The sequence below is a fragment of the Eucyclogobius newberryi genome, unplaced genomic scaffold (genome assembly GCF_026437365.1).
Source record: "Eucyclogobius newberryi isolate DKJ021-1_F unplaced genomic scaffold, fEucNew1.0.hap1 SCAF_1, whole genome shotgun sequence".
Classification (NCBI taxonomy): Eukaryota; Metazoa; Chordata; class Actinopteri; order Gobiiformes; family Gobiidae; genus Eucyclogobius; species Eucyclogobius newberryi.
In genome coordinates this window covers 3687195-3713029 of record NW_027315723.1, presented here as the reverse complement: position 1 = coordinate 3713029, position 25835 = coordinate 3687195, and the positions used below count along the sequence as shown (strand labels likewise).

At 43.6% G+C, this 25835-nt stretch overlaps 1 protein-coding gene across 4 annotated transcripts in view; it reads right to left on the bottom strand.

Moving 5' to 3' along the window:
* The window catches only part of LOC140357029 (lysine-specific demethylase 6A-like), a 101950-nt gene that overhangs the window by 12421 nt on the left and 63694 nt on the right, over positions 1–25835 (bottom strand). Inside the window, exons 13-27 of one of the 4 annotated variants that reach the window (XM_072442019.1) lie at positions 23384–23518; positions 21686–21814; positions 21482–21553; positions 21134–21240; positions 19948–20257; positions 11900–12708; positions 9718–9847; positions 9309–9414; positions 8357–8562; positions 6802–6863; positions 6542–6616; positions 6277–6425; positions 5894–6008; positions 4570–4757; positions 3489–3630 (exon numbers count right to left, since the gene is read on the bottom strand). In XM_072442019.1, coding sequence (XP_072298120.1) covers positions 3489–3630; positions 4570–4757; positions 5894–6008; positions 6277–6425; positions 6542–6616; positions 6802–6863; positions 8357–8562; positions 9309–9414; positions 9718–9847; positions 11900–12708; positions 19948–20257; positions 21134–21240; positions 21482–21553; positions 21686–21814; positions 23384–23518 — 2735 coding nt within the window. Of the gene's footprint in view, positions 1–3484; positions 3631–4569; positions 4758–5893; positions 6009–6276; positions 6426–6541; positions 6617–6801; positions 6864–8356; positions 8563–9308; positions 9415–9717; positions 9848–11899; positions 12709–19947; positions 20263–21133; positions 21241–21481; positions 21554–21685; positions 21815–23383; positions 23519–25835 lie in introns of those variants that run through there. The other 3 variants (XM_072442047.1, XM_072442064.1, XM_072442056.1) reach the window with 3 other exon arrangements.

Genomic DNA, 25835 nt, shown 5'->3' with positions numbered 1-25835 from the left:
GGACCTGTCATGAGGACCTGACATGAGGACCTGACATGAGGACCTGTCATGAGGACCTGACATGAGGACCTGTCATGAGGACCTGACATGAGGACCTGACATGAGGACCTGTGATGAGGACCTGTCATGAGGACCTGTCATGAGGACCTGTGATGAGGACCTGTCATGAGGACCTGTCATGAGGACCTGACATGAGGACCTGTGATGAGGACCTGTCATGAGGACCTGTCATGAGGACCTGTGATGAGGACCTGTCATGAGGACCTGTCATGAGGACCTGACTCTGTGACACAGACTGTGAGGAACCAAAGTGAAGAGTCGCTCTGCATCGGGCTGATAACAACATGTCATGAGAACGCCACAGACACAGAGAAGCTCCTCTCACTGCAGAGCGGAGCTTCCTTCTTTGGTTTGATCAAGAGATACAATAAAAGCCGATCCTCACAGTCCGAGCCGTTGTCGAGCATGTTTAGCATGTTTAGTGCTGGTGAGAGCTGCCTCACGTTCTCCCTGAGCGTCCCTCGGGTTGTGGGGCTGCCGCGAAGCGGATTCACTCAAATATCTTTCCCTCAAAGCGTAAAAGAAGCCAAAACGAACAGATGATGGTTGGTTTGTGTCGGTCCATCTGCTTTTCTTCTTCTCCTCCTCAGCCCTGGGCTCCGTGAAAACAACTGCCACGTTTGATCGCAATTTTCCTACCGTCACCAAAGATCATACCAAATATCACCGTGAAAGGAATGACATGGCCCAGCTCGAATTGTTGGTTTAGTGTTTACCACCTCAGAGACGAAATGATCATGATCATGATCAGAATCAGAATCAGAATCAGAATAAGGTTTATTGCAATTTGTCAATGAACAAAATTCACAAACAGAGGAACTTCTTCATGCAACACAGAGAACAAAACATTGAACAATGAACAAAACAGCTCCAGATATATCAAAAATAGCTAAGTAAAGTTAAAATAAGCTTAGAAATAGGCATGATATGTACATAAATAACATATATAGTGCAATAAGAAGTGACAGTGCAGTGAGTACAAGGTGCTTAGGAAGTGTTCATGAGTCCAACAGCAGAGGGAAAGAAACTGTTCTTGTGACGGGAGGTTCTGGTCCAGATGGACCGCAGCCTCCTGCCTGAGAGGTGTGGCCTCCTGCCTGAGGGGAGTGGCTCAAATAGTCCGTGTCCAGGGTGAGAAGGGTCGACTTTGATCCAACCTGCTCGTCCCAGAACTCTGGAGACGTCCAGGTCCTGCAGGTCCTCACAGAGGGGGGGCTGGGGGGCTGTGACTTTCCTGAAGTCCACGATCATCTCCTCTGTCTTCTGGGCGTTGAGCTCCAGGTTGTTACTGCTGCACCAGGACACCAGCCGCTCCACCTCCTGTAGACAGACTCATCCCCGTCCAAGATGAGCCGGATGAGGAGCTGGTGTCGTCCGCAAACTTAATTAGGTTTATGGAGTTGTGGCTGGAGGTGCAGCAGTTTGTACAGGGAGAAGAGCAGAGGAGAAAGTACACAGCCCTGTGGAGCTCCTGGTCTGATAGTCCCAGTGTCTGAGACATTCTTCTCCAGCCACACGTACTGCCTCTGATCTGTCAGGAAGTCGGTGCTCCCCCTGCAGGTGGAGTCGGTGCTCATCGGTGCTCCCCCTGCAAGTGGAGTCAGGCACATTGAGCTGGGAGAGTTTGTCCTGGAGCAGAGCAGGAGGTGGTGTTGAATGCAGAGCTGAAGTCCACAAACAGGATCCTGAAGAGTGGGTCCAGTTCGCCTCCGACGGTCCCTCATCTGCCTGAAGAGTGGGTCCAGCTCCAGTCTCCTCGTGTCCGTCTGTCCGTCTGTGAGAGTCGGATCTCTCCTTCACTGGAACTCCTCCAGGTTTCTACGCTTTTTTCCCAAAGAGGTTTTTTTTTTGTAGTTTTTCCTGGCCGAGAAGGAGAGTCTAAGGACAGAGGACCCTGGGACATCGTCCCTCGCCACCACAGACATTGTCTGACTTCATCGCCACCAGACATTGTTGATTCATTTCTCCCTGTGGCCCTCAGAGGCAACTGTTGTTGTGATTTTGGGCCTTACAAAAATAAATTGATTTGATTTGATTTGATTTGATCCTGGCGTAGGTTCCCGGGGAGTCCAGGTGCTGCAAGTGAAGTGGAGAGCCAGGATGATGGTGTCGTCCACAGACCTGTTGGCTCTGTAGGAGAACTGCAGGGGGTCCAGCAGGGGGTCCAGCAGGAGGTCCAGCAGGGGGTCCAGCAGGGAGTAGGTGTGGGACTTGAGGTGGAGGAGGACCAGGCGCTCAAATGACTTCATGAATACAGATGTCAGCACCACAGGTCTGTCATTAAGTCCAGTGATCAGGGGGTTCTTGGGGACAGGGACAATGATGGACGACTTGAAGCTGGGACGTGGCATGACTCCAGGAGGTGTTAAAAATGCCAGTGAAGACGGGGGCCAGCTCGCCTGCACAGTGTCTTAAGGTGGCCGGGGTGACACCATCTGGTCCAGCAGCTTTTCGCGTGTTGGATTTCCAAAATGTGAGAGGGGTGGTGGTGGTGGTGGTGGTGGGGGACCGGGGTTGGGTTGGCAGAGGTGGCCACATTGGGGGAGGGTGTGTCAAATCTGCAGTAGAAGGAATTGAGTTGTCGGGCCAGTTTTCTATCATCTACAGAAGGGGGGGCTCTGGGCTTGTAGTTGGCGAGAAGCCGAAGCCCTCTCCACACAGAGGCGGGGCCACTCCACACAGAGGCGGGGCCATTCCACACAGAGGCGGGGCCACTCCACACAGAGGCGGGGTTGTTGTTTGAGAACTGCTGCTTCAGCTCATACGCTCTCTGTCACCGGCCCTGTGCGCTGCCTCCTTCTGCTGCTTCAGCTGCCTCAGTTTAAGTGTGAACCAGGGTTTGTCATTGTTGAGGGTGACTTGTGTGTGATGGTTGATGCTGTCCTCACAGAAACTAATGTATGACGTCACCGTGTCCGTGAACTCATCCAAACTGTCTGTGGCAGCTCTGAAAACCTCCCAGTCTGTAATGTCCAAACACGCACGTAGCTCCTCCCAGTCTGTACTGTCCAAACACGCACGTAGCTCCTCCCAGTCTGTAATGTCCAAACACGCACGTAGCTCCTCCTCCACTGCCTCGTTGCTCCACCTCTGAGAAGTCCTCACTACAGGTTTGGAGAGCTTCAGCCTCTGTCTGTACGAGCCAATGTACAGACAAGGCCAATGTGATCCAAGGCTGGGCAATGGATGACATTTTTGCAATTCACGACCATTTTTAAAACTCAATAATTACAAAAAATGTTAGAATGTAGAAACAATTATCTACACTTTTTGGTCAGCCCTAATATCGAGCTCAGTACGTCTCATTTCACCGTTTTTATTGCTTTTCTTGTAAGCGGCTGATGCCCCGCGCTCTCTCGGTGTGAATAGTCATGATGATTCAAATGAACCTGCGGGAGTCTGAATGCCAGTATAAACCCTGTACTCACTTGATCATCTCAAAGAGCTTGTGGTCCGACACTTTGATGTTTCGAGCCATGTTCCAGGAGAGGTGCACCATGGGAACCACCGACTTCACAGACTGAAGCTTGTTCCACTCGTATCGCTCCACCGCCAACTTGTACTGATGCGCTGGAAAAGGAGAAGAAGGAATGATGGCGTTTCTGCATCGATCGACGGGCTTCATGCACCAACTCAATCCATCACCTGCAGCTTTGAGCTTTTAGTCCTGAAATGTTGGGGGTAAATCTGCGTTGATGTGTTACACCATTACCATTAACCAAAATGAATCAGCCAAAATGTCAGTAATCGGCCTTAAGCGTTTAAAATCACAGAGGAAAAGGTCAAATATATTAGAGAAGCTTTGACCTTCTGAATAAAGTGGTATGACTTGGGGAGAGGAAGCGCCATAAATGCCAAAATGTACAATAAAGCAACTTTTTTTTAAATTTTAGCTGACCAGTCAAACTATTTGTATTGTGCATTCAAGATTTCAACCAGATTAAGATTCTTTTTAAATCTAAATACATGTAAAAGGACTTTGCAGGTGAATGAAAATAAAAGTTGATATTAATAAATATCTCGATCGGTAACTTCTTTGTATAAATGCAAGAGAAAAAAATCATTATGTAATGTTTTCATATATAAATAAGGCCTTTTGTTGATTATTGTTGAAAATTCTCTCTGGATATTACATTTATTTGTTTATATGTACCTGTTTTCAGTAAGATGCTGCTGACTCAAACACAGAAGGTTTAGAATGACACAAGAACAAATTCAACTAAAAAACACCTGTAGTTTGTTCAAATCTTTTGAAAAACCAGATTGCACAGTTCAACGTGCATAAGAGCTTCTTTAAGGGCTGATTTATTCTGAGGGAGGAACATGCATTTTGTGGAAATGGCCTTAGAATGTCTCATAAAACATATAATAAATAATAAAACATATGATTAGAGCAATGTTTCTCCAGGCGAAAGCGTATATATGTTCAGAGTCAGTTTAGCTTGTAGTGTCTCTTTAATATGGTCTGTCTTAAGGTCTAGTTCTGACCTATAGATTCACATTCCTCACCTGTCAATGGCCCCACGTTCCATGCGATGTTGTTGCACCAGCCGATGGCCTGGACCCAGTGCACGGTCCCAGTGTTGAGCCAAACCAGGTCCCCCGGTCTCTGGATGAACCGGTAAACGGGTACATCCGCCTCGTACAGGTCCTCCAGGTTGGGCCACCACGAGCCCATCAGGAAGTTTATGTTGTTTCTATGGACAAAAGACATGTTACTGTTAACGTAATGATAATGTATAGGACGTAAACATACATACATACACAAATATTTTCCCACTATTTGAACCCTGCGGTCATTACAACGGTGCGTCTGATTTATAGATTTTACAGCCACCAGAGGGCGCTCTAGCAGGAAGAGCAAGCGTTTGACACACTGTAGAAGACGCAGAGGACAGTGCAAGCACATTGATATGAGACTTTCTTGGACCGACCTGACAGAGAGACACAGAGATACAGAGAGAGAGAGACACACAGACAGAGAGAGAGACACAGACAGACCCAGACAGACAGAGAGAGACACAGACAGACAGAGACACACAGACAGAGAGAGACACAGACAGACACAGACAGACAGAGACACACAGACAGAGAGAGACAGACAGACAGAGACCCACAGACAGAGAGAGAAACACACAGAGAGAGAGAGAGAGACACACACACACGCACGCACACAGAGAGAGACACACAGAGACAGACGGACAGAGACACAGAGACACACAGAGAGAGACAGAGAGAGAGACCGACACACAGACAGAGAAACACAGAGAGAGAGAGAGAGACAGAGACACACAGAGAGACAGAGAGAGAGACCGACACACAGACAAACACAGAGAGAGAGAGAGACAGAGAGAGACAGACAGACAGACACACACAGACAGAGAGACACAGACAGACAGAGAGACATAGAGAGAGACAGACAGACACAGACAGACAGACACACAGACAGAGAGAGACACAGACAGACAGACAGACAGACAGAGACACACAGAGAGACACACAGACAGAGAGAGACACACACAGACAGAGAGAGACACACAGAGAGAGAGACAGAGACACACAGAGAGAGACAGAGAGAGAGAGACAGACAGAGAGAGACAGACAGAGAGACAGAGACACACAGAGCCAGACACACAGACACACAGAGAGAGACAGACAGAGAGAGAGAGAGACAGAGACACACAGAGACACACAGAGACAGAGAGAGACAGAGCCAGACACACACACACACACACACACAGACACACACACACAGACACACACAGACACACACAGACACACACACACACACACACACACTAAAGAACATAACAAGTTTGTGTAGATGTTTTACTTTTCACAGAAGTTGCTCATCACACCCCAATACGGCTCCGGCACCGCGAACCACTCACAGTCGCCTGGCCCGATGTTTATGTTCACCGCACAGAAGTTATTGTGCTCCTGATGCCCTGCAGAACGGACAATGCACAGATCTGAGCTTACACTTGGTTGTGAATATTTAATTAGGTATGAGACGAGACTGGGCCCAGGAGAATGAGACGAGACTGAGGCAAATGTAAAGAATCCATTTGTGCACACCATGGGGGCAATTCTATCTCATGAGCTCTTGTTACATCTCTACATGCTATTGAGACCAACTGCATTGTACTGAGTCATTCCAATTCATATGTAGCTAACGAGATGATAATGGTTAAGTATTGGCTTGAAGTGTCTGACCTGGAATCCTGCTGCCCGGGACTTTCATGTACAGCTGAACCGTGTTCATGCCCAGAATGGTGTGTCCCACATGACTCAGGAGGTTTCCAGCAGAGACGACTCGAGCGAACGCCGGCAGTTTACTCAGCTCCTGCAGCTGCTGCTTCCACCTGCAGGGGGAGACAAAGGCCTGTGTTAGACCATAGTCCTGGTTCAGAGGTGGATTAGAGCTGGTGGAAATCTAAATAAAGACGTAATGGTTATTAGAGTTAAATCTGACACTCACTTCTTCTCGTCTGATACGTCGATGTTGGTGCCGAACTTGATGTATTTTAGAGGACCTCTTCTTTTTCGTGCAACACTGAAAGGGACAGAAACAGACCAAATTACAATACATTCAAAATATTTCAAAACATTTCTCTTCTCAGGTGGACGTTTGGAGATTTGCTCCTGTGATTGGAGGTGAACAGACCAAAGACACTCACTTGTATATCATGCTACATCATGAGCATCAGAGTTTACAGAATAGCATATCGTTTGTTGTACCTGTCTGCCGAGGCTGGTTCTGCGTCCGATGGCTCTTTCAGTGCCTTCTTCTCATTCTCCTCCTAAAGAAAAGAAACATGAACACACAGATGAGCCACATTTGGACTGGTCTGATTGTTTTCTTCAGTACACCGCACTTTTCCCCCACGCTTTGAACTCTGCGGTCATTACAACGGTGCGTCTAATCTATAGGTTTTACTGGCTAACGGCCAGCGGGGGGCGCTCTAGCAGGAGGCACAAGCGTTTGACACACTGTAGAAGAAGAAGTCAATGGACAGCGGGAGCACTGTCCAGGGGACATGTCGTGTTCTCTGTATTTTAAGCTTCAAAACGCTTTTATTATTATATTCACGGAGAAATGAGTCCAATGATACACGGTGGTCTACAGTTTAGAAAATTGACCCGACCTGCGCCACGGGTCAAAAGACAACCCGTGGATCACTACATGGACCATATTCTCATGTTACAACACTCACTTGATAAGTACGAGCTCAGGACCAGATGTGAAGACACAGACACAGGTCAATCAGCTGTTTTTTCCTGGCCGAGAAGGAGGGTCTAAGGACACGGGATGCTGGGACATTGTCAAGTCCCTATGAACATTGTTTAATCTGTTTCTAGGCAACTGCTGCTGTGATTTTGGGCGTTACAAAAATAAATTGAATTAAAATTGAATTGAAAACTGCCGTGTGTTTTATTACTATCCGACTCATATTCACTGAGAAATGAGTCTAATTCGACCCGTGGCACAGCAGACCGTGGGTGCAGCGTGAGACCCCTGCTTCAACAGACAACCATCACTACCGTGTACTATATTTATGAGTAAGTGTCTCATGTTTACCACGTGGACACTTGTGGTTTATTGTCAGGTGCGGCCTGAACATCGTACATTTCGTGTGCACGGTATACAGCCCGGAAAGTATGGCAATTTAAACCATACCTGAGTTATACTTCATATACTTCAATCTAAGCATTTCACAAACATAATTCCACTGTGAGACGTGGATAAAGCTAAAGGCTAAATTAAACAAGAAACTACTTCTGGTTTATTGTCACATTTTCCTGCATTTATTTAACTTCTCTACACATCTACATTACGTTTTATCATCTTTCTATGCACTGCATTTGGTTTGGATATTTGGTCATGTTAGATTCATTATGCCCTCGAAATATCACATCTTTGGAGAGAAAGTGCCTCAACGCATCAATTAAAAGGAAATGTCTTTTCTAATTTGTGCTAGCTTTGTTTAGCGAAGCGTGAGGGCGTTTTATCACTAGAATAGGTTGGTTTGTCACAAGATCAAGTCTGCATTTGGTGAGAAATCATTATTTCCTGTTCAAATGTGCTTATTGTCATCCTTTTCTTGGCCCGAGTCTGCGTTCTCTATTATCCAATCAGCTCGATGTGGCGTAGTTTCTCCTTATCTAAAGCAGACCTGGAGCTGAGGTAGTGCCACGGTTTCATCAGCTCGGTACGATTCATTTAGCACTATGGAAACACCTCTGGACTGTACTGGTGAAACACGCCTCTAGATGCAGCAGGTCAGACTCTCACCCTCAGAGACTCCTGGAAGGACGCCGCTTGATACTGGGCGTACTTGGCGATGGTCGTATGGCCTCTTCCGCTCTCACACCGCCACAACTTCTTGATCCCGGTCTGGTCCCAGTTCTCATCTGCGGGCTGGGACAGCTGAGTCCACACCTCCACCATGTGCTCCGGGTTTGCCTCCACCAGGGTCTTAGTGGAGAACAGCCCCAGGTCTGAGAAGGCAGGGACGACGTTATTTTAAAATGATATTATTTCAGAGTTGCAATATTCCAATTGTTTTGGGCAGCTTGGCAACAATTAATATTTAGGCCGCAGTTATTTTATTACTTGGTTTACGGATTTTTAAATTAAATATATTGAACAGGCGGACGAAATATAAATATAAAAAAAAATTTCAATTTCAAAAGATTTTTTCTTTCTGGTTTACCCAAAACGCACCACGGGAGGAGGGGGGGGGAGGAGAGGGGGGAGGAGAGGGGGGGGACGCGCAGGAGTGTGTAGGAGTAGATTTAGCGTGTTTTGCATCAGTAGAACAGACGCTTCTAAGTGTGCAGCCTTAGTCACGGCAAAACGCGCTGGAGAAAATGTGGTAAACAGGTTTAAAATGTGTATTTGCGATATAAAGGAGTTAGCGCTGCACGTAGCAGACAAGGAAACGGGCGCGCGCGTCTTCTCATGCTCCCGGGGCCGCGCACTGGACGGAGCGGCTCAGTCACAGACTCACGCAGGATTTTGATGAAAAACTGCTTCAGTGGAGAACTCTTATCTTTTGACTTAATACCGCTTATTATATTTCATTTAATGCTATTTGGCCTTGTCGGTGGTACTTTATAAAAAAAAATAAAAGATAATCATTTATTCTATTTACATTGTAGAAATCAATAATCTAAGTGCGGCGGATCCGTAAACCAAGTCATAAAATAACTGTGGCCTTAGTAGACTTAAAAACACTTTGTACCCAGCTTCAGCGCTCCAGCAAGTCCTCTGATGACGGTGACTGGGTTGGAGGGGTTTGTGCAGAACTGATGCAGCGGAGGAAAAAATGCGTCCCTTTTGTTTTCCAACTGCAAAGAGAGAAAGATTTAAAATAAGGCTAAAAATGATAATTAAATTAAATAAACAAAAAACTCAAAACAAAAAAATGTAACTTTCAGCAGTCAAAAGAAACTAGAAGTAAAGATCATTTACAGCCAGTGGTAGCAGCAGTCCCAGTGTGTTACTCGTGTGTTCTTAACCGTTCTGACTGCAAGGCACAACTTTTCCACTACAAAGTAAGTAACTGGAGCCACATCGATGCTGGGGGGGTGAGCTAGTCTTTGGGCAGAAGAAGTAGGAGAAGTACAAGCAATGGTAGTAGTAGTACTTACATATATGCTGGGCGTGGGGGGGTTGAGCTTGTCTTTGGGCAAAGCAGGAGTCGGAGCCGGGGGGAGTCGAGGAGGAGGGCACTTGTCCAAGAGGATACTGCTGTTCGACAGGCCATTTTTACCAAAGTTTCTGAAACAAATACATGTATTATTTCTAATTGGACAATCTGACAATGAAACTTCAAAATAAACAACAAACATAAGAACAAGATATGTTGTTACTAGTTTTAACATACATATATTCTAGAAGTTGAACCGAAGAGTTCCCCCCACAGGTCAAAGTCATGTGGTCAGAAACAAAGTCATCCCTGTCTTCTAGATGGAATTGCGGAACCACAATTATTCAAGTCTTAGTAGTTTTGCCCATATAATGACTTGTATTACACAACATTTTGAATATTTTGAATGCCAGGGAAAATCAACCATTTGAAATGTTGCATTAGATATAGTTTCGGTGAGCCTTCACATCTTTAATAAGACTTGGAACATTAATATTAAGTTGGTATAACATAAATACAGTGTTCTCGCTGAGGGGTTTTGGCATGGCGGGCGCCACGCTCCGGCTGGTCACCGCCACGCTCCGGCTGGTCACCGCCGCGCTCCGGCTGGTCACCGCCACGCTCCGGCTGGTCACCGCCACGCTCCGGCTGGTCACCGCCGCGCTCAAAGGATACACCAGGTGTTAACATCACCGTGCTCGCGCCGCATGGTTTGTCCCACCGCCATCCTTCAACCTGAGCCCAGCCAGAAGACTGAAAACATCTTTGAATTTTTCCAATTTTACAACAAAAAGCAGTACTTTTTGTTGTCCGGGCCAACTTAGCAGGAAGCCGGAGGGCCAATAAAAATTGGTCGGAGGGCTGCATTTGGCCCCGGGGCAACAGTTTGACCACCCCTGCCATAGACAACTCATAGCATAAAGATGATAGCAGATGCTAAATGATAGAATTGGCAAATAATAGCAAAAATAAATATCCCAATTTTCTTAAATTATTCTAATAATTTACAGATGATACTAATACAGAATGAAACGTGCCACTTTAAGTATTTCATAAACCCTGACGTAACATGGACAAAAATAAGTGTAGAAATATCACAATATATTCTTTGTTTTAAAGAATACTTGTTTGTTGGATATCTGACGTCTTTTTAAATATTTTTTGTTGTTGCAATTTTACACTGCTTTATTCAGTAACAAAGAAGAGGCCAAATCCTTGCATCATTTGCTTGTAACTATAGAGTTTTGGAGGCTCAGAAATCACAGTGGAAATATTCACGCACAAACAGTTTTTTTAAGAAATTAAAAAAAATTAAATAAATGGCATTGCTTATGTACTAAAAATCCGTGTCTGGAATGAAATACAGGCGTTGGTATAAAACCTGTCTCTTTCTACTATTGTATGAGTGGTTTGTGCACAGCAGCAGCAGACCCTTGAGTCCTTGAGTCCTGAAGTTACACAACATGCTTTTGTATTTGTAGTTACACCATTCTTCCACCAGGAGGCACCATCTTTACAACTAACCACAATGAAGGCCATCACCATTGAACCATTTAGAAGTCATTGTCAAAATGCTTTCAATTCATTAAAACAACAACAGCAGCATAAACAACTTTTTCAGGCAAATATTAATGAAACACACAACAAACTCATTAAAATTTAAATTAATGAATGCAAATCTAACTGATTCCTGCATGTCCGAGTCGTCTTGTTTTGTCCTGCATTTTAGATTTCAGTGCTTAGAACATTTGTTTTCAATCCCATGGATTTTGAAAATAAGGAAATAACCTAATATATAAAAAATGAAAGAGAGGACTATGAAAAATGTGAAAACATGTTGGGGAAGGTAAATAAAGGGAGTAAGTAGTAACTGAACTGCAAGTGCATTACATAAATATTGTTATACTTTGTTCTTATTGTTATAAATACGTAGGGTTAAATATATAACATTTTGAAACAAATAAAACATTCAAATCCGCTGCTTGTTATAGTGAAATCCCTGTATGAAGAGGCTACGCAGTTTCAGGTCCATGGACCCGTTTCTATCATTAAGACGACAATATTGTGGTTTACACTGAACAAAATATAAAATCATGACCTACAAATGTGGCAGTTTATTACTAAATACCAGGAAAAAGGCATAAAACGTCTTAAAAGCTGAAAAACCATGACGTCGGCCTCACCTGCACGCTTTGAGCACGTCTGTGGAGCTGGGGTAGATGGAAACGGAGGACGAGGAGTTGGAGGTGTGGGCGTGGGGCGGGGTGGCCTTCAGCCCCGGCACCACTGGGGGGTCGGGTTTTACCGGGCTTTGGGAGTCCTCTGAAATGCCCCCTTTACCGTTCACAGCGGGAGGGTTTGAGTTGGTATTGGCTGGACTCGGCGCTCCCGTTTGCTCTGTGGATTTGGGCGAAGGCGTGGCCGTCGACATAGCTGAAATTGGGGAAGAGGCGGTCGAGCTATGCGCCTGAGGAGTTGATGGTTTCATTCCCGGATGGATGTTGTTGACTTTTTTGTTAGTTCCTTGTGAGTTTGTGGAGTTCTCTGAATGCTCTTTGCTCACCGTTAACAGTGCGGAAAGCCTTGGATTGTCTGCGCTTAAAGTCCCCGTCGACTCATTGTTTTCTGTTGATGCTTTTTCAGTCTCTGTTTGAACGTGATTGGATTCGAGGGGAGATTTTGAAACGTCCTCGCCGTTTTTATGCGATGCCGATATGTTCGATTTTGTAGCGTCTTTGGTAGCGGTAACTGTGGAACTAGAGGTAGCCGAGCAGGAGGGTGGAGACGTTGGCAGGTGGTTCGAGTTCGCGGTATTACTGGTAGAGTTCGGTTGAAGCGGCGACGATGTCGTCGATGATGCGTCTGTGGAATGTGCGACCTGATTGGACGATGGGCAGGAAGTGGAAGAGGAAGCGGCCGGGGCTAAGCTGGCGTCGGGGGTCGTGTCAGAGCTGGAGGGGGGAGCGGCTGGAGCTGAGCCTTTCTGGAGCCCCTAAAAGAGAAAATGAAAGTATTATACAATTGTTCAGGTTATATTTAGTATTCACCTGATCTTTCTTTCAACAGAGCACCATTTAGACCAGGTGTGTATGTGTGTATGTGTATGTGTGTATGTATGCGTGTGTGTGTATGTGTATGTGTGTATATGTGTATGCGTGTGTGTGTATGTGTATATGTGTATATGTGTGTATGTGTGTATGTGTGTATGTGTGTATATGTGTATGCGTGTGTGTGTATGTGTATATGTGTATATGTGTGTATGTGTGTATGTGTGTATGTGTGTATATGTGTATGCGTGTGTGTGTATATGTGTATATGTGTGTGTGTGTGTGTGTGTGTGTGTGTATGTATGTGTATGTGTGTATATGTGTATGCGTGTGTGTGTATATGTGTATATGTGTGTGTGTGTGTGTGTGTGTGTGTGTGTATGTATGTGTATGTGTGTATATGTGTATGCGTGTGTGTGTGTATGTGTAGCCTCCCCAACACTGCCAAAGTTTTATTGATGATTTTACTGAGATGCTTTCAGTCATATGCACAGACTTTGATGGTTTGGTCATTACAGGTGATTTCAATGTGCATGTTGATAATGTTTGTGACAGAAACGCTAAAGAGCTTGATGCTGTCCTTGAAACCTTCAGTCTTACTCAGCATGTGAGAGGCCCCACCCACAGCAAAGGACACACTCTAGATCTCATAATTACAAAGGGGGTAAATATTTCAAATGTTAATGTGATCGATGTTGCTCTGTCTGATCATTTCTGTGTCTTCTTTTACCTGTCTGTTTCTCAAGTGATGGCACAGGTGCACTGTTTATGGAAATGATAAACTTTGAAAATGTCTCATGTTCTAATGTAAATGATTTGTTGAACTCTGTTACATCTAGTGTTTTGAATGTTCTGGACACCATCGCCCCTATAAAGGCTAAAATGGTTAAAAATAAGCAGAAGGCGCCGTGGAGAAATGATGATTCGGTCAGGGCACAGAAAAGGGAGTGCCGCAGGGCCGAACGGAAATGGCGCAAGTCAAAGCTCCAGGTTCAAAAAGAGATTTACAAAGAAAAGCTGAACATGTACAACCTAATCTTATGTAGAACTAGGGAAAGATATTTTTCTGAAATAATTGGAAGCTGCAGTAACAACTTGCGTGTCCTGTTTGCCACAGTAAACAGATTAACAAACCCTCCAGCTCAGCTGCCGTTAGAACTCATTTCCACATCCAAGTGTAATGAGTTTGCATTATTCTTTAATGACAAAGTTCAGGGCATTAAAAATGCTATAAATCCCACAATGCAAAAAATTACCCTAAAACCACCAAGACACTTAGAGCTAACTCACTTTGCACCAGTAACTAACAAAACTGTCCATGAGATCATCACCAGTCTGAGTTCATCTACATGCTGCCTTGATGTGTTACCCACCAGATTTCTAAAGTCTGTGCTGAACAGTTTGTTAGCACCATTCACTCACATAGTTAACATGTCGCTTCAATCTGGAACATTCCCAATGTCTTTGAAAACTGCGGTCATAAAGCCTCTCCTAAAGAAGAGCAGTCTTGATGCTGCAGTACTGAGTCATTACCGGCCCATCTCTAATCTGCCATTTTTGGGCAAAGTCCTTGAAAAGGTTGTTTACCAACAGCTCACAGATTTCCTCTTAATAAACAACTCATTTGATGTTTTTCAGTCAGGTTTTAGACCTCATCACAGCACTGGGACTGCTCTTGTCAAGGTGACAAATGACATCCGCCTGAACACTGACACGGGCAAAGCCTCAGTCTTAATTCTGTTAGATCTGAGTGCTGCTTTTGACACTGTCGATCATGGGATCCTCTTACAGAGACTAGAGGACTGGGTGGGCATCACTGGCACTGCCCTAAACTGGTTAAGGTCCTATCTGGAAGACAGGAAGTACTTTGTTGAAATTGGTAGCTGTGTCTCAGACCACATGACCCTGACCTGTGGAGTGCCCCAAGGGTCAGTCCTGGGTCCCCTTCTGTTCAACCTCTACATGCTGCCGTTAGGTCAGTTGATACGCAGTGAAAATGTGTCCTATCACAATTATGCAGACGACACTCAGATCTATGTTTCACTATCGGCAGGTGACTATGGACCAGTAGATTCACTCTGTCACTGCATCCAACAGATCAGTTTGTGGAGGCAAAACAACTTTTCCAGCTGAACTTAGACAAGACTGAAATAATCGTCTTTGTCACAGAAACAAAGAGAAAGTGTTAGCGGTCACCTCCAGAGTCTCGCTCTAAAACCTACAAACCAAATCAGAAATCTGGGGGTAATAATGGACTCAGACTTGAACTTTAATAGCCACGTCAAATCAATAACATCAGCAGCTTTTTACCATCTAAAAAACATTGCCAAAATCAAAAATATAGTGTCAAAACCAGATTTAGAGAGACTTATCCATGCGTTTGTCTCCAGTAGATTAGACAACTATAACGGCCTGCTCACTGGCCTCACCAAACGAGCTGTAAAACAGCTGCAGTTCATCCAGAACGCTGCTGCTCGGGTCCTGACTAGAACCAGGAAGTATGATCACATTAGTCCTGTTCTCAGGTCCCTGCACTGGCTCCCTGTGGCTCAGAGAATAGACTTTAAAGCAGCTCTGCTTGTGTACAAGTCTCTCCAGGGCCTAGCACCAAAGTACATCTTGGATATGTTAGTGCCATATGAACCATCTCGGACTCTGACGACCTCAGGGACCAGCCTCCTGCTGGTGCCAGAGTCAGGACAAAACATGGGGAATCTGCGTTTCAGTTTTATGCAGCTAAAATCTGGAACAGTCTAACTGAAGATGTGAGACAGGCTTCTACTCTGACAATGTTCAAATCTAAGCTAAAAACAGTTTTGTTTAGCTGCGCATATGACTGAAAGGATTTTTTCTTTGCACTCTTCTCTTTTGTTTGTGATTTTATTAGTTTAGAAAATTTGGATTGATAATTTTTAATTTAGTTAATTTTATTGTATTTCTGTTTCTGTAATTTCTTTGTGATTTGAATGCATTTTTCCTGCTGTGAAGCACTTTGAATTGCCTTGTGTATGAAATGTGCTCTACAAATAAACTTGCCTTGCCTTGCCTATGTGTATATGTGTGTATGTGTGTATGTGTGTGTGTGTGTATGTATGTGTGTATGTGTGTATGTGTATATGTGTGTATGTGTATATGTGTATATGTGTATATGTGTGTATGTGTGTATGTGTGTATATGTGTATGTGTGTTTGTGTGTGTGTGCGTGTGTATGTGTGTGTGTGTGTATGTATGTGTATGTGTGTATATGTGTATGCGTATGTGTGTATGTGTATGTATGTATGTGTGTATGTGTATGCAGGGCCGGCCCAGCCTGTAAGCGAACTAAGCAGCCGCGTAGGGCCCCGAGGCGTTAATAGGGCCCCCAATCTGGCAACCCGTCTTATGAGAAGTTCAAGCGCAGCGTGCGCCACTAGTGTAGTAGCGCTGCAGCGCACACAGCGGTAACATATAACGCACAAACCGCATTTATTTGTAATGACAATCTGGCAACCAAGACACCAGACCTGCGCTGATTGGGCAACTTCATTGTGCGCGAGCAGAAGAGCAAAACATAAAACACAACAGAACGTGGTCCTCATGTCCAGAAGAATATATCTCCCGGTGCCGAAAAACGAAAGAAGAAACTTCGATGTAACTACGATGTAAAGAAACTGCAAACTCAACAACACTCTCCAGGTATTGAACTTCTCTTACAAAGAGACGGTTAATGCTGCTGCTTGAAACAACACGATTCTGTCACAGGCTGGAGGCGAGACGAGAGCTCTGCCCCGCGCATAATAATATATCTGAATGAAAGATGATAAGCTTAACATTTACACCAGCCCGTGTGAGCAGGAGGTGAGGCCGGTGAGGGGCGTCTATGGCCCGGGTCACTAAGAGGCGGAGATCCGGTCCGGACGAGCGCCGTCTCGTCCAGAACCTCTGATGTGAGACTTTGGAGTGAACAGTGTGCGGCCCCTGTCCTGGGCCCCTGTCCCGGGCCCCTGTGCAGCCTCAGTCAGAGATGAGCGGTTTGAGTTTGCCCCTCTCTCTCACATCGCCATGTGTGAGATCAATCGTGACTCGTGATGTCTGTTTGACTTTGACTTCTTAATGTGCAATGAGAGGAACGTAAAGGTGCAGGGGTCCAGTGTGTGGTGTTCTGATCAGAACAAACATTTATATTGTAATTAACTTTTAATAGAGCAATAAAACATTTAAATTTATTTAAAAAGCATCATTAGACTATTTGTTATAAATTATAATAAATTGATAGTGAAAAATAACCAGACATATTAAAATTACGTCTGTTATAGAATAATACTATATATTTTTATATAAAAGTGGCAAAGTTGCAGAAACGCAGTCTCTTCACTATAACTAGGTTTGGACCTTCACTTCTCGTTCTGTTCATTCTCTGGGAATAACATGTTTGCACTGTTTTATCAGTGTTAATTGTTAATCAAGCAATGCTTATGCCATTTGTTTAATTTAATATAACTTGTTTTGTCACTTTGGCAAGAAGGAACAGTTGGGAGCTGTAAAAGATAAATTAGTAAGGATAACTATTACTTTTACATTTTCAGTTAAAATGAATCAATTTGACCATAATTATTTTTCATAGCCAATATTGTATTGAGTAATTAAGTACACTAATGTATTAATAACTGGCTTTAGTCATTTTCTCCTGGCACAGTTTCATCACATCATCATTTTATAACATTACAACCTCAACATTTTACTCTTACTTTAGCCGGCTGGACCACATTAAAATGCACCAGAATACCCAATTCATTAATTTAAACTAATGTGCTAATGTGGCTGTTGACCCTTAACGCCCACAAATACGCCCAAAAACATATCTGGGATGTGTGTTATTTGTACAGGGAGTAGAGGTGATGTCAGCGGAATACCAAGTTGCATTGTGGGATTTGAGTTAGCAATATTTGAGCTTGTGAGGTGCTGAGAATAAACTAACTGGCAAACAGATGCCCTGGAGTTTTGGTGCTCTTTGTTTGCGTTGAAGAAAGTTCCCATATGTGAATTGTTCACTGACAATGGCAATAAAACTGATTCTGATGACGTGGTGGGGGGCCCCCAAAAATGTTTTCGCTTAGGGCCCCCTGAAGGCTTTGGTCGGCCCTGTGTGTATGTGTATGTATGTGTATGTGTGTATGTATGTGTATGTGTGTGTATGTATGTGTGTATGTGTGTATGTATGTGTATGCGTATGTGTTTGTATGTGTGTATGTGTGTATGTATGTGTGTATGTATGTGTATATGTATGTGTATGTGTGTATGTATGTGTATGTATGTGTATGCGTATGTGTATGTGTATGTGTATGCATATGTGTGTGTATGTATGTGTATGTATGTGTATGTGTATGTGTATGTATGTGTATGTGTGTATGTATGTGTATGTATGTGTATGCGTATGTGTATGTATGTGTATGTATGTGTATGCGTATGTGTGTGTATGTGTGTGTATGTATGTGTATGTATGTGTATGCGTATGTGTATGCGTATGTGTGTGTATGTGTGTGTATGTATGTGTATGTATGTGTATGTGTGTATGTATGTGTATGTGTATGTATGTGTATGTGTGTATGTATGTGTATGTGTGTATGTATGTGTATGTGTATGCGTATGTGTGTGTATGTATGTGTATGTATGTGTATGCGTATGTGTATGTGTATGTATGTGTATGCGTATGTGTATGTGTATGTGTACGTGTACGTGTATATACCAACTAAATACAAAGTTTTTTCTTTTTGTATTTATATGCTTATATGCACATTGTAACATTAGATATTTTGATGAAGATGGTGCACAGTAGAGATGCACAGGTTGTCTTAGGAGCCAAGAAAGCCTCGTTTCATTGCCGGGCGGGCGGGGCAGTTTACAAAATGCTGCTGTACCGCACATCCGCGCTCCATGTGAATTTGCATTTAAATGAGTAAATTCCGTTCCTCATTAAGGGGCTTCCACACCGGCGCGGCCGAAGCGTCCAGTTTACATTCAAAGCCTATGGTAAACGCGCGTCGAGCGCGTAGTGCGTTATCCGCGGCGCGATTTCTTCGTTTTTGCGGCGCGATTGGTGCGTTTTTTTACGCTCTCGACGCTTTGAGCGCGCATATGAGGCGGCCAAAGCAACGCGTGATGTGCTCAGATATGTTGAGGTCTCTGCAGCAGATGCGCGGCAGCAGCCAATCAGAGCTGACGCTCCAGTGACGTAAGTACGTAAGTATTTCCCCTCGCATTTCCGGTATTCCCCATGGAATTCCCCAAGAAGAGCCACTTTTTCCTTGCTCGTCAACAATGGCAGACGAACGATTGATTGTGGCAGTGTGTGGGAGAAAGGAGCTGTACGATGTATTCACGGTGGAACAGAGACAGAAACAAACCAAAAACGCAAAAACAACACTCTCGATATCTGCACTTTTACACAATGAAAGTCCACGACAACAACTCCACTGCTCATGCGACAACACCTCTACTGCGCATGTGCGCAGACAGCTCGAGTGCGCCGTACGCGCGCCTGTGTATCGTGCCCGGGGCGTCGAGAGCGCGCGTCCGGTGCGTAACCCTTTCAAATGTACACGAGCTCAAATTCTGCGTCGGGTGCGATTAGGCGTCTGCGGTGTGTACGTAGCTTTAGACTCATTTTTCAGTCATTTATCTGTGAGCTGATTTACCAGTGTCTGTCTCCACATCTGGCTCTGCTCCTCCGCTTGTACTTCCTGAGTGAGCAAGAGAGCCAGCTTCCTACTAGAGCGCCCCTAGAGGCCGTTAGCCCGTCAAACTCTATTGATTAGCCGCGTCGTTGTATCGGCCGCAGGGGTCAAAGTGTGTGAAAACAAGTAGCAGCTCACAGAATTTTATCCAATAAAATTGCTACAAGTGAGATTTTCCCCCATGTGGACCGGACAAAAAAGAGTTCATGTTGACGAGTTACACCTCTCGTGAAGCTGTAGTTCCAAAAAGCAGTGTTTATTTAAAAATATATTACTATGAAACAACAGATAAATATTTATGAAGGCAGATTCATCTCATGACTCACTATTGTCCAACATATAGAATATACGTATAGCTTATATATTCCCTATAAATTAGCTGACTAAAATTAGCTGACTAAAAAACACCATCTAAATGTCTAAATTCTGAGCGCCCTGGTGTACAACGACAAGCATCAGTGGTATTTGTACCTGAGAGTTGTTTTGGTGGAGGGCGGGGCATGGCGTTGAGTCCTGTGGTTTTGTGCAGGTTTGAGGTAGCAGCGCTCTCTCTCCTCCCTCCGCTGTCTGTACATAAGGCACGCCCCCATCCGCCTGATTACTACTACTATTACTACTATTATTACTACTGTTACTGCTCCTGCTGGGGGCCGAGGGCGGGGCACCCAGGGGCCCGTTGAGGAAGGGTCTTTGGGGGAGTCGGTGCAGGTTTGGAGAGGGGAGTGGGTGAGGGGTGGGGCCGTTGGGGAGAGAGGGCCGCACCTGTCCAGACGAGTTCTGCCTCATCTAAAAGAAATACAACATTTATGTTCTGTCAAAATATGACTGTGACATTCAATAGTTTTCATCCAGATGGTTCTTAGTCAGTAAAAGCATGTGATTCTACTTTGTATTGTTTTGGAGGAAGAAATTTGACTGAATTATATAGTGTTAAATGGCACCTATAAGAAGTATATTGTTTATGTCTATGAAAGTAAAATTGAAAGCCATATTTCCTTTAATTTTGTTGGTATTAGTAATGTTTTGTGATTCACGTGGGGGTGTGTTCCAGAAAATCGATACGGCAATATATCGTCACAGACTCAGTATTAAAGTACAAGTATCGATACTTTTAACCAGCATTAATAAATTATAAATTGTCCAGGTCGTTACCCGTCCTGCAGGAGCACAAGCTGATGTCGTGCAAACCAGGAGGAATAGTACTTTATATATGCTGTTTGTGCTAATAACATGAACTCCTCTGGAGTTGGAGTTATTAGAGCATAATTGAGTGATAAATATGTGCTTTGTGGATAAACACAACATTTCATACATTTTCTTATCCAGAGTCAAAACATGATACATTTGGTTAATTTTTAAGACTCTTTTTTCAAAAATGTATTGGGATACGCATCGTAATGAGGGAATTTAATCAGAATATACTTGTATCATAGCCCCTTTTGTATCGCGAGGGTCTTGGCCCTAAAGTCAAGTGGCTTCACTTGAGGTTTTAAGTGAATTCAGAATGTATGTTTTTCTACAAACTGATGGGAATTCAATTAATTGCACAAAGTTAACAAAATCTATAAGGAAAACAGTCCAATAAGACATCTGCTTTACAGCCAGATAAGAATGTTTATCATTTTTGGTGAGTGTCTCTTTAGTGTAAACGGGGGACATATTTACCTGCTGGTGCATCATATTCAGCTGAGCCTCCAACTGTTCTAACATCTGCAGCTGAGGAGGCTTAAGACTTGCCCGATTTCCTCTCAACTGCTCCAACAACTGGAGGAGGAAAAGAACCGAGTGAGGCAAAAACTGAAGAACGACACACACTGGGCACGAGGCAAAAGATATCGCGCCAACATTTTCTGTGGAAGCACCGTTTCCGTGGCTTGACCCTTCAGACAATGGACTTGTTTTAATCTGAGTTTAAAACCACGGCTGAGAAATGATGCTTTGTCGTGACAACCTCGTCAAGCGCTTAATTGTTGTAAAACTTTAAAATGGGTGAAAGGCCACGCACCTGTAATTTCTGTGGGGAAAGATACCAGTTGGACACTTGCTGCTGTGAGGAGTTACTGGCCCAAGGTTCACCCTGAAGAGTCACACGAACAAACACAAACATAAATATGACGTGACCAAATATGACAAGCAGAAGGCCTCAGCAAAACACACAGAACACACTCACTTTTTCAACTGTCTGCGCTTAAACGTGAGGGAATGTTACCTTAGCAGGACTGGCTGCCCTCCTCCTCTTGGCAGGGCAGGACTCGTCTGCCTGGGACAGGGGGCTGATATGGGGGGGCAGAGTGGGACCCGAGCCCCCTCCCTCTGCGCTGTGGTTTGGCTTACACGCCTGATAAACCGATGGAGGGGGGAGGGGAGAAATACAAAGTAAATACATTTAAATCAAATAAAAAGAAATGGTGGAAAACAGTGATGAAGGGGAAAGAACCAGGGACAGAAAAGCCACAGCGAGAGAAACAGGGGTTAATGATTTAAAACGACAGAGACAAAAAATAAATAAAAAGTAATTTCAAATAGATCTGCAACAATTATTCTATGTTTATTAGGCAACTTATTGTAATAGTTAACTGTAAACCACTGTAAACAAAGGTAAGAACAGCTTGTTAATGTCGTGTTGCACTAGTTGCAACAAATACAGCCTTATAATAGTCAAGATACAAAGGAATGTGCAACTATTAAATATATAGTAGACTGGACAATAAAATATAATTTGACTAAAATTGACGAGTATTGACTTTCTAGCCATGTACAACGTTGTGGCTGAAAGTTCCCGTTGCAAATTAGGAGGTAAATGAGCGAACATGAGATTTTGCTGATGGCGTGGATGAGTTCTAGGTGGAGTTCAGACACTAGGGGGCGCCATGACGGCTTTGGGAGCGACTGCAGGACATCTAAGGTCAACTACGACAGGGGAGGAAGACAGACAGGACCAATGGAAAGCCTAAATGTGCGACTCCCACTACAGAACTTAACCAATCACACCAAAGAAAGGCAAAAAAGAACTAAATTAGGTTTAAAGCAGGATTAAAACAGGTCAATTGTTGTATTTTCCCGCTCAGTCTTATTTGAGTTCATGCTTTGATATTTGAGCTGCATAAACCAGGGTCACTACCACGTGATTTAGTCTTGGTTTAGTCCAAATGTGTTATTTCAACGGTTATTGATTAGTTGGACATTTTTAGCCATTTTCTCATGGTCTTTAAGGCATTTGTTGTTTGTATTGTAGGGTGTAAATACATAAATATCAAAGATCATTCCATGGGTGTGATGGGTGAAGCTGAGTGACTACTTCTACTACAGTGAACTGAAAATAATGGTTAGCCCAACACATCCTCAGACGAAACATTTAAAAAAGACTTCAGATTGGAAGAAGAGAAATACAAAAACTCCGTAAAGCACCCGCTAGAGCTGGCATTGAAAGAAACTTTGAGAAGCGATGGAAAAACTCAACAGACGGAGCAGGTGTTCAGGAGACGAGGGGTTAATCCAACGAGCGGCGCGTGGACCAGATCCACCAGATCCCACATTCTAGATCATATGCCATTCATGGGAACATTGTTTAAATATTGTTCCTCAGTGACGCGTCCTTGATGCAGCCGTAACATAGTGTTCAATGACCAACATTTCAAAACTCGGTCTCACTGGAAACACAAACGTAGCAGTTGTGAGAAGCTCAACGCTGCTGGACCAAGACTAGAGCCGGACAATGGAGAATTTGAAGAGTTCGTTTAAATGCCAGGTCTGAACAAAGCCTGTTTTCATGTCATATCTGAGGATGGAGAGCGGCTAAACCATTAAACCCAGAGTGCATAACCTGTGTAAAAGATGCTCCTATAGATTAAACACGGGAAATAGGGATGTATATAGTAATAGTTGTTATAATACTAGCTTCTCTCACCTGCGGCGGAGCATTGCTTGGCCCCTGTCTGGACGTTAGTTCTGCTGGGATGGGCAGACTCCAAGCCTCCTCAATAAGGGGCAGCATTTTACTTTTACCCTGTAGGTTACTGAGCTGGGGGGAACTCAACTGAGCCTAAAGGGGGAATGAGAACGGTGTGAAAAATCAAAATAAATAATAAAAATAAAACCAAAATAAGAAAATGAAGACCCCTGAAGCAACAGATAGTGTTATAATGGCAGGCGTTAAATACCCATTTACCAGGTATTATACCGTTATAACTTTATCGGTTGCTATGGACCCCAAAAACAAGGAAATGAAGAGCAATGGTGAGTAGGTTTGAAAACAGCAGCGATTGTAATAAACATTGTAGTGATTTTGCAAAAGTAAAGCCACAAAAAACAGTCAAATGTATTAAGACAAAAGCAAAAAGCTTGTCTTAATGCAGAGAGGAAAGCCGGTGAAATTTAAACCATGCAATTGATTGTGAAAATCAGATGTTGAAGCCAGCAAAGATGACATAGGCTAAAGAAAGGGACTCATTCTGTTCTAATGGAAAATAAATAAATACTCTTTTATGCTCATTAAACAACATATTTGTACGCTTCATGAGAATGAACCCCAGTCCGGACGGGGCAGGCACGTGTTTTTAGTGTGAATGATGCTGTCAGAGCTCAAAGAGAAAGGTTTTAGGAGGATTTCTTCATAGAATCTGCGTCTCCGGTCGCCACAAGAGGAGCGCTCTGATTGGCTCCAGGATTCATTCGCAAAACACTGTCTTGCCACTCATTTAGTGACGATAATGCAGTTAGCTTACCTTTGTTTTAGCCTTGTGTAAACCCTAACATAAAGTGCCTCCTCCTTTTGCCAAAAGCTGTAATAGTTTAGTCCGTTTTGTCCATGTGATTCTATGCGTTCATGACGCAGTCAGGACTATTGTTTTTTGATAACTTTGTTGTTTAAACTTCCTATAATCTGTTATCTGTCCTTTTCCTCTGTATCTACCTGCGTTGTATCAATGAAATTTCCCCATGTGTGGACAATAAAGGAATATCTTATCTTATCTTAAAGCACGTGTTTTATAAGTCGTTTGTTTACGACGTCTGCTCCAGTTTGAACGTCGCCGGCGGTTGTAGAAAGGTTTGGCGTTGTTGGTATGTATTTGTTGCTGCCGTGGGAAAGAACATTGAAGCTAAATATCCAATAACAAGGTTTACAATTAAATCCATGTCATTTGTCCAGGTGAGTTCCATTGTTGAAAACGATGTAGTTGTAGTCATAGGGACACCGTTTGAGAAAAAACAAGATGTTTCCATTTATATCCTAAAGTGATTCTCAATCTTCTGAACTAATTACGTTAATCTATTTGTGTTTACACAGTTTTAAGATTCACCTGAAACTCATATTGTAGCGTAACAAAGAAGACTCATTTCAGGTGAAACTTAAAACAGTGTTTACAAATAGATGAACAGGACTGGCCATTATCTCGAGGCTCCGCCCGGTGGTCAGAACTTACTCAAGGCTCCGCCCGGTGGGCAGAACTTACTCAAGGCTCCGCCCGGTGGGCAGAACTTACTCAAGGCTCCGCCCGGTGGGCAGAACTTACTCAAGGCTCCGCCCGGTGGGCAGAACTTACCCAGCCCAGAGTAGGATAAAAAAAAAAACTGAATTCCCAGATTGCTTATTACGTTTGTCTTGTTTCTTCCAAAAAGAGTGTCCAGATGACTACAGCTGTAAAAATGTTGAACTTAAAGGTCCAATTAGTAACTTTTCAGGTGGGGGGTGCGTCACTTGCTTGTCTTTATGGAGATGTTATTGTTTTGCCATTGTTTTTCACAGTAGGGCATTAAACTCACACATTTGGCTTGTTTTGTGTGAATGTTCTTGGCGTCCCTGTTAAAAATAGAGGACTTACTTTTGAACTTACCTGGTCATTGTGCCTCGGATTTCTTTGCTGATGCTGCAATTTTTAATGTGACAATTTTTGGTTAACATTTTGACAGGTGTTTTTATTGGAGGAAAAGCGTCTCCATGAAGCATATGTAGTGCCATTCTGGAACATTCCACTCATAACATCTCCAGGGACGCCAAGAGTTGGCAGACCCTCCACCAGAAAAGTTACATACTACATCTTTAACAAGGAAAAAAGAAAGAAACTTAACTAAAACCAGAATTTATCGCTATTTTAAGAAGAAACGTATTATGCATTATTTGAGTTCCTTTACTTTAAAATGATTTAATTATTAAAATGTATGTATTACTTTCCATCAGTCAGGCATTCCCTGTTGGTGTTGGGTGTTCCAATCCATATTTTGGATGCAGAGGGAATTACAATGAGGAAACAAACAAAAGCTAGCCTGCTCTGTAATGCTACTGTAAGCATGCAATTGAACGGCATTTCTGCTCATGAAATAAACATAAGCATAAAAGGGGTTATAAGTGAATGATTCTC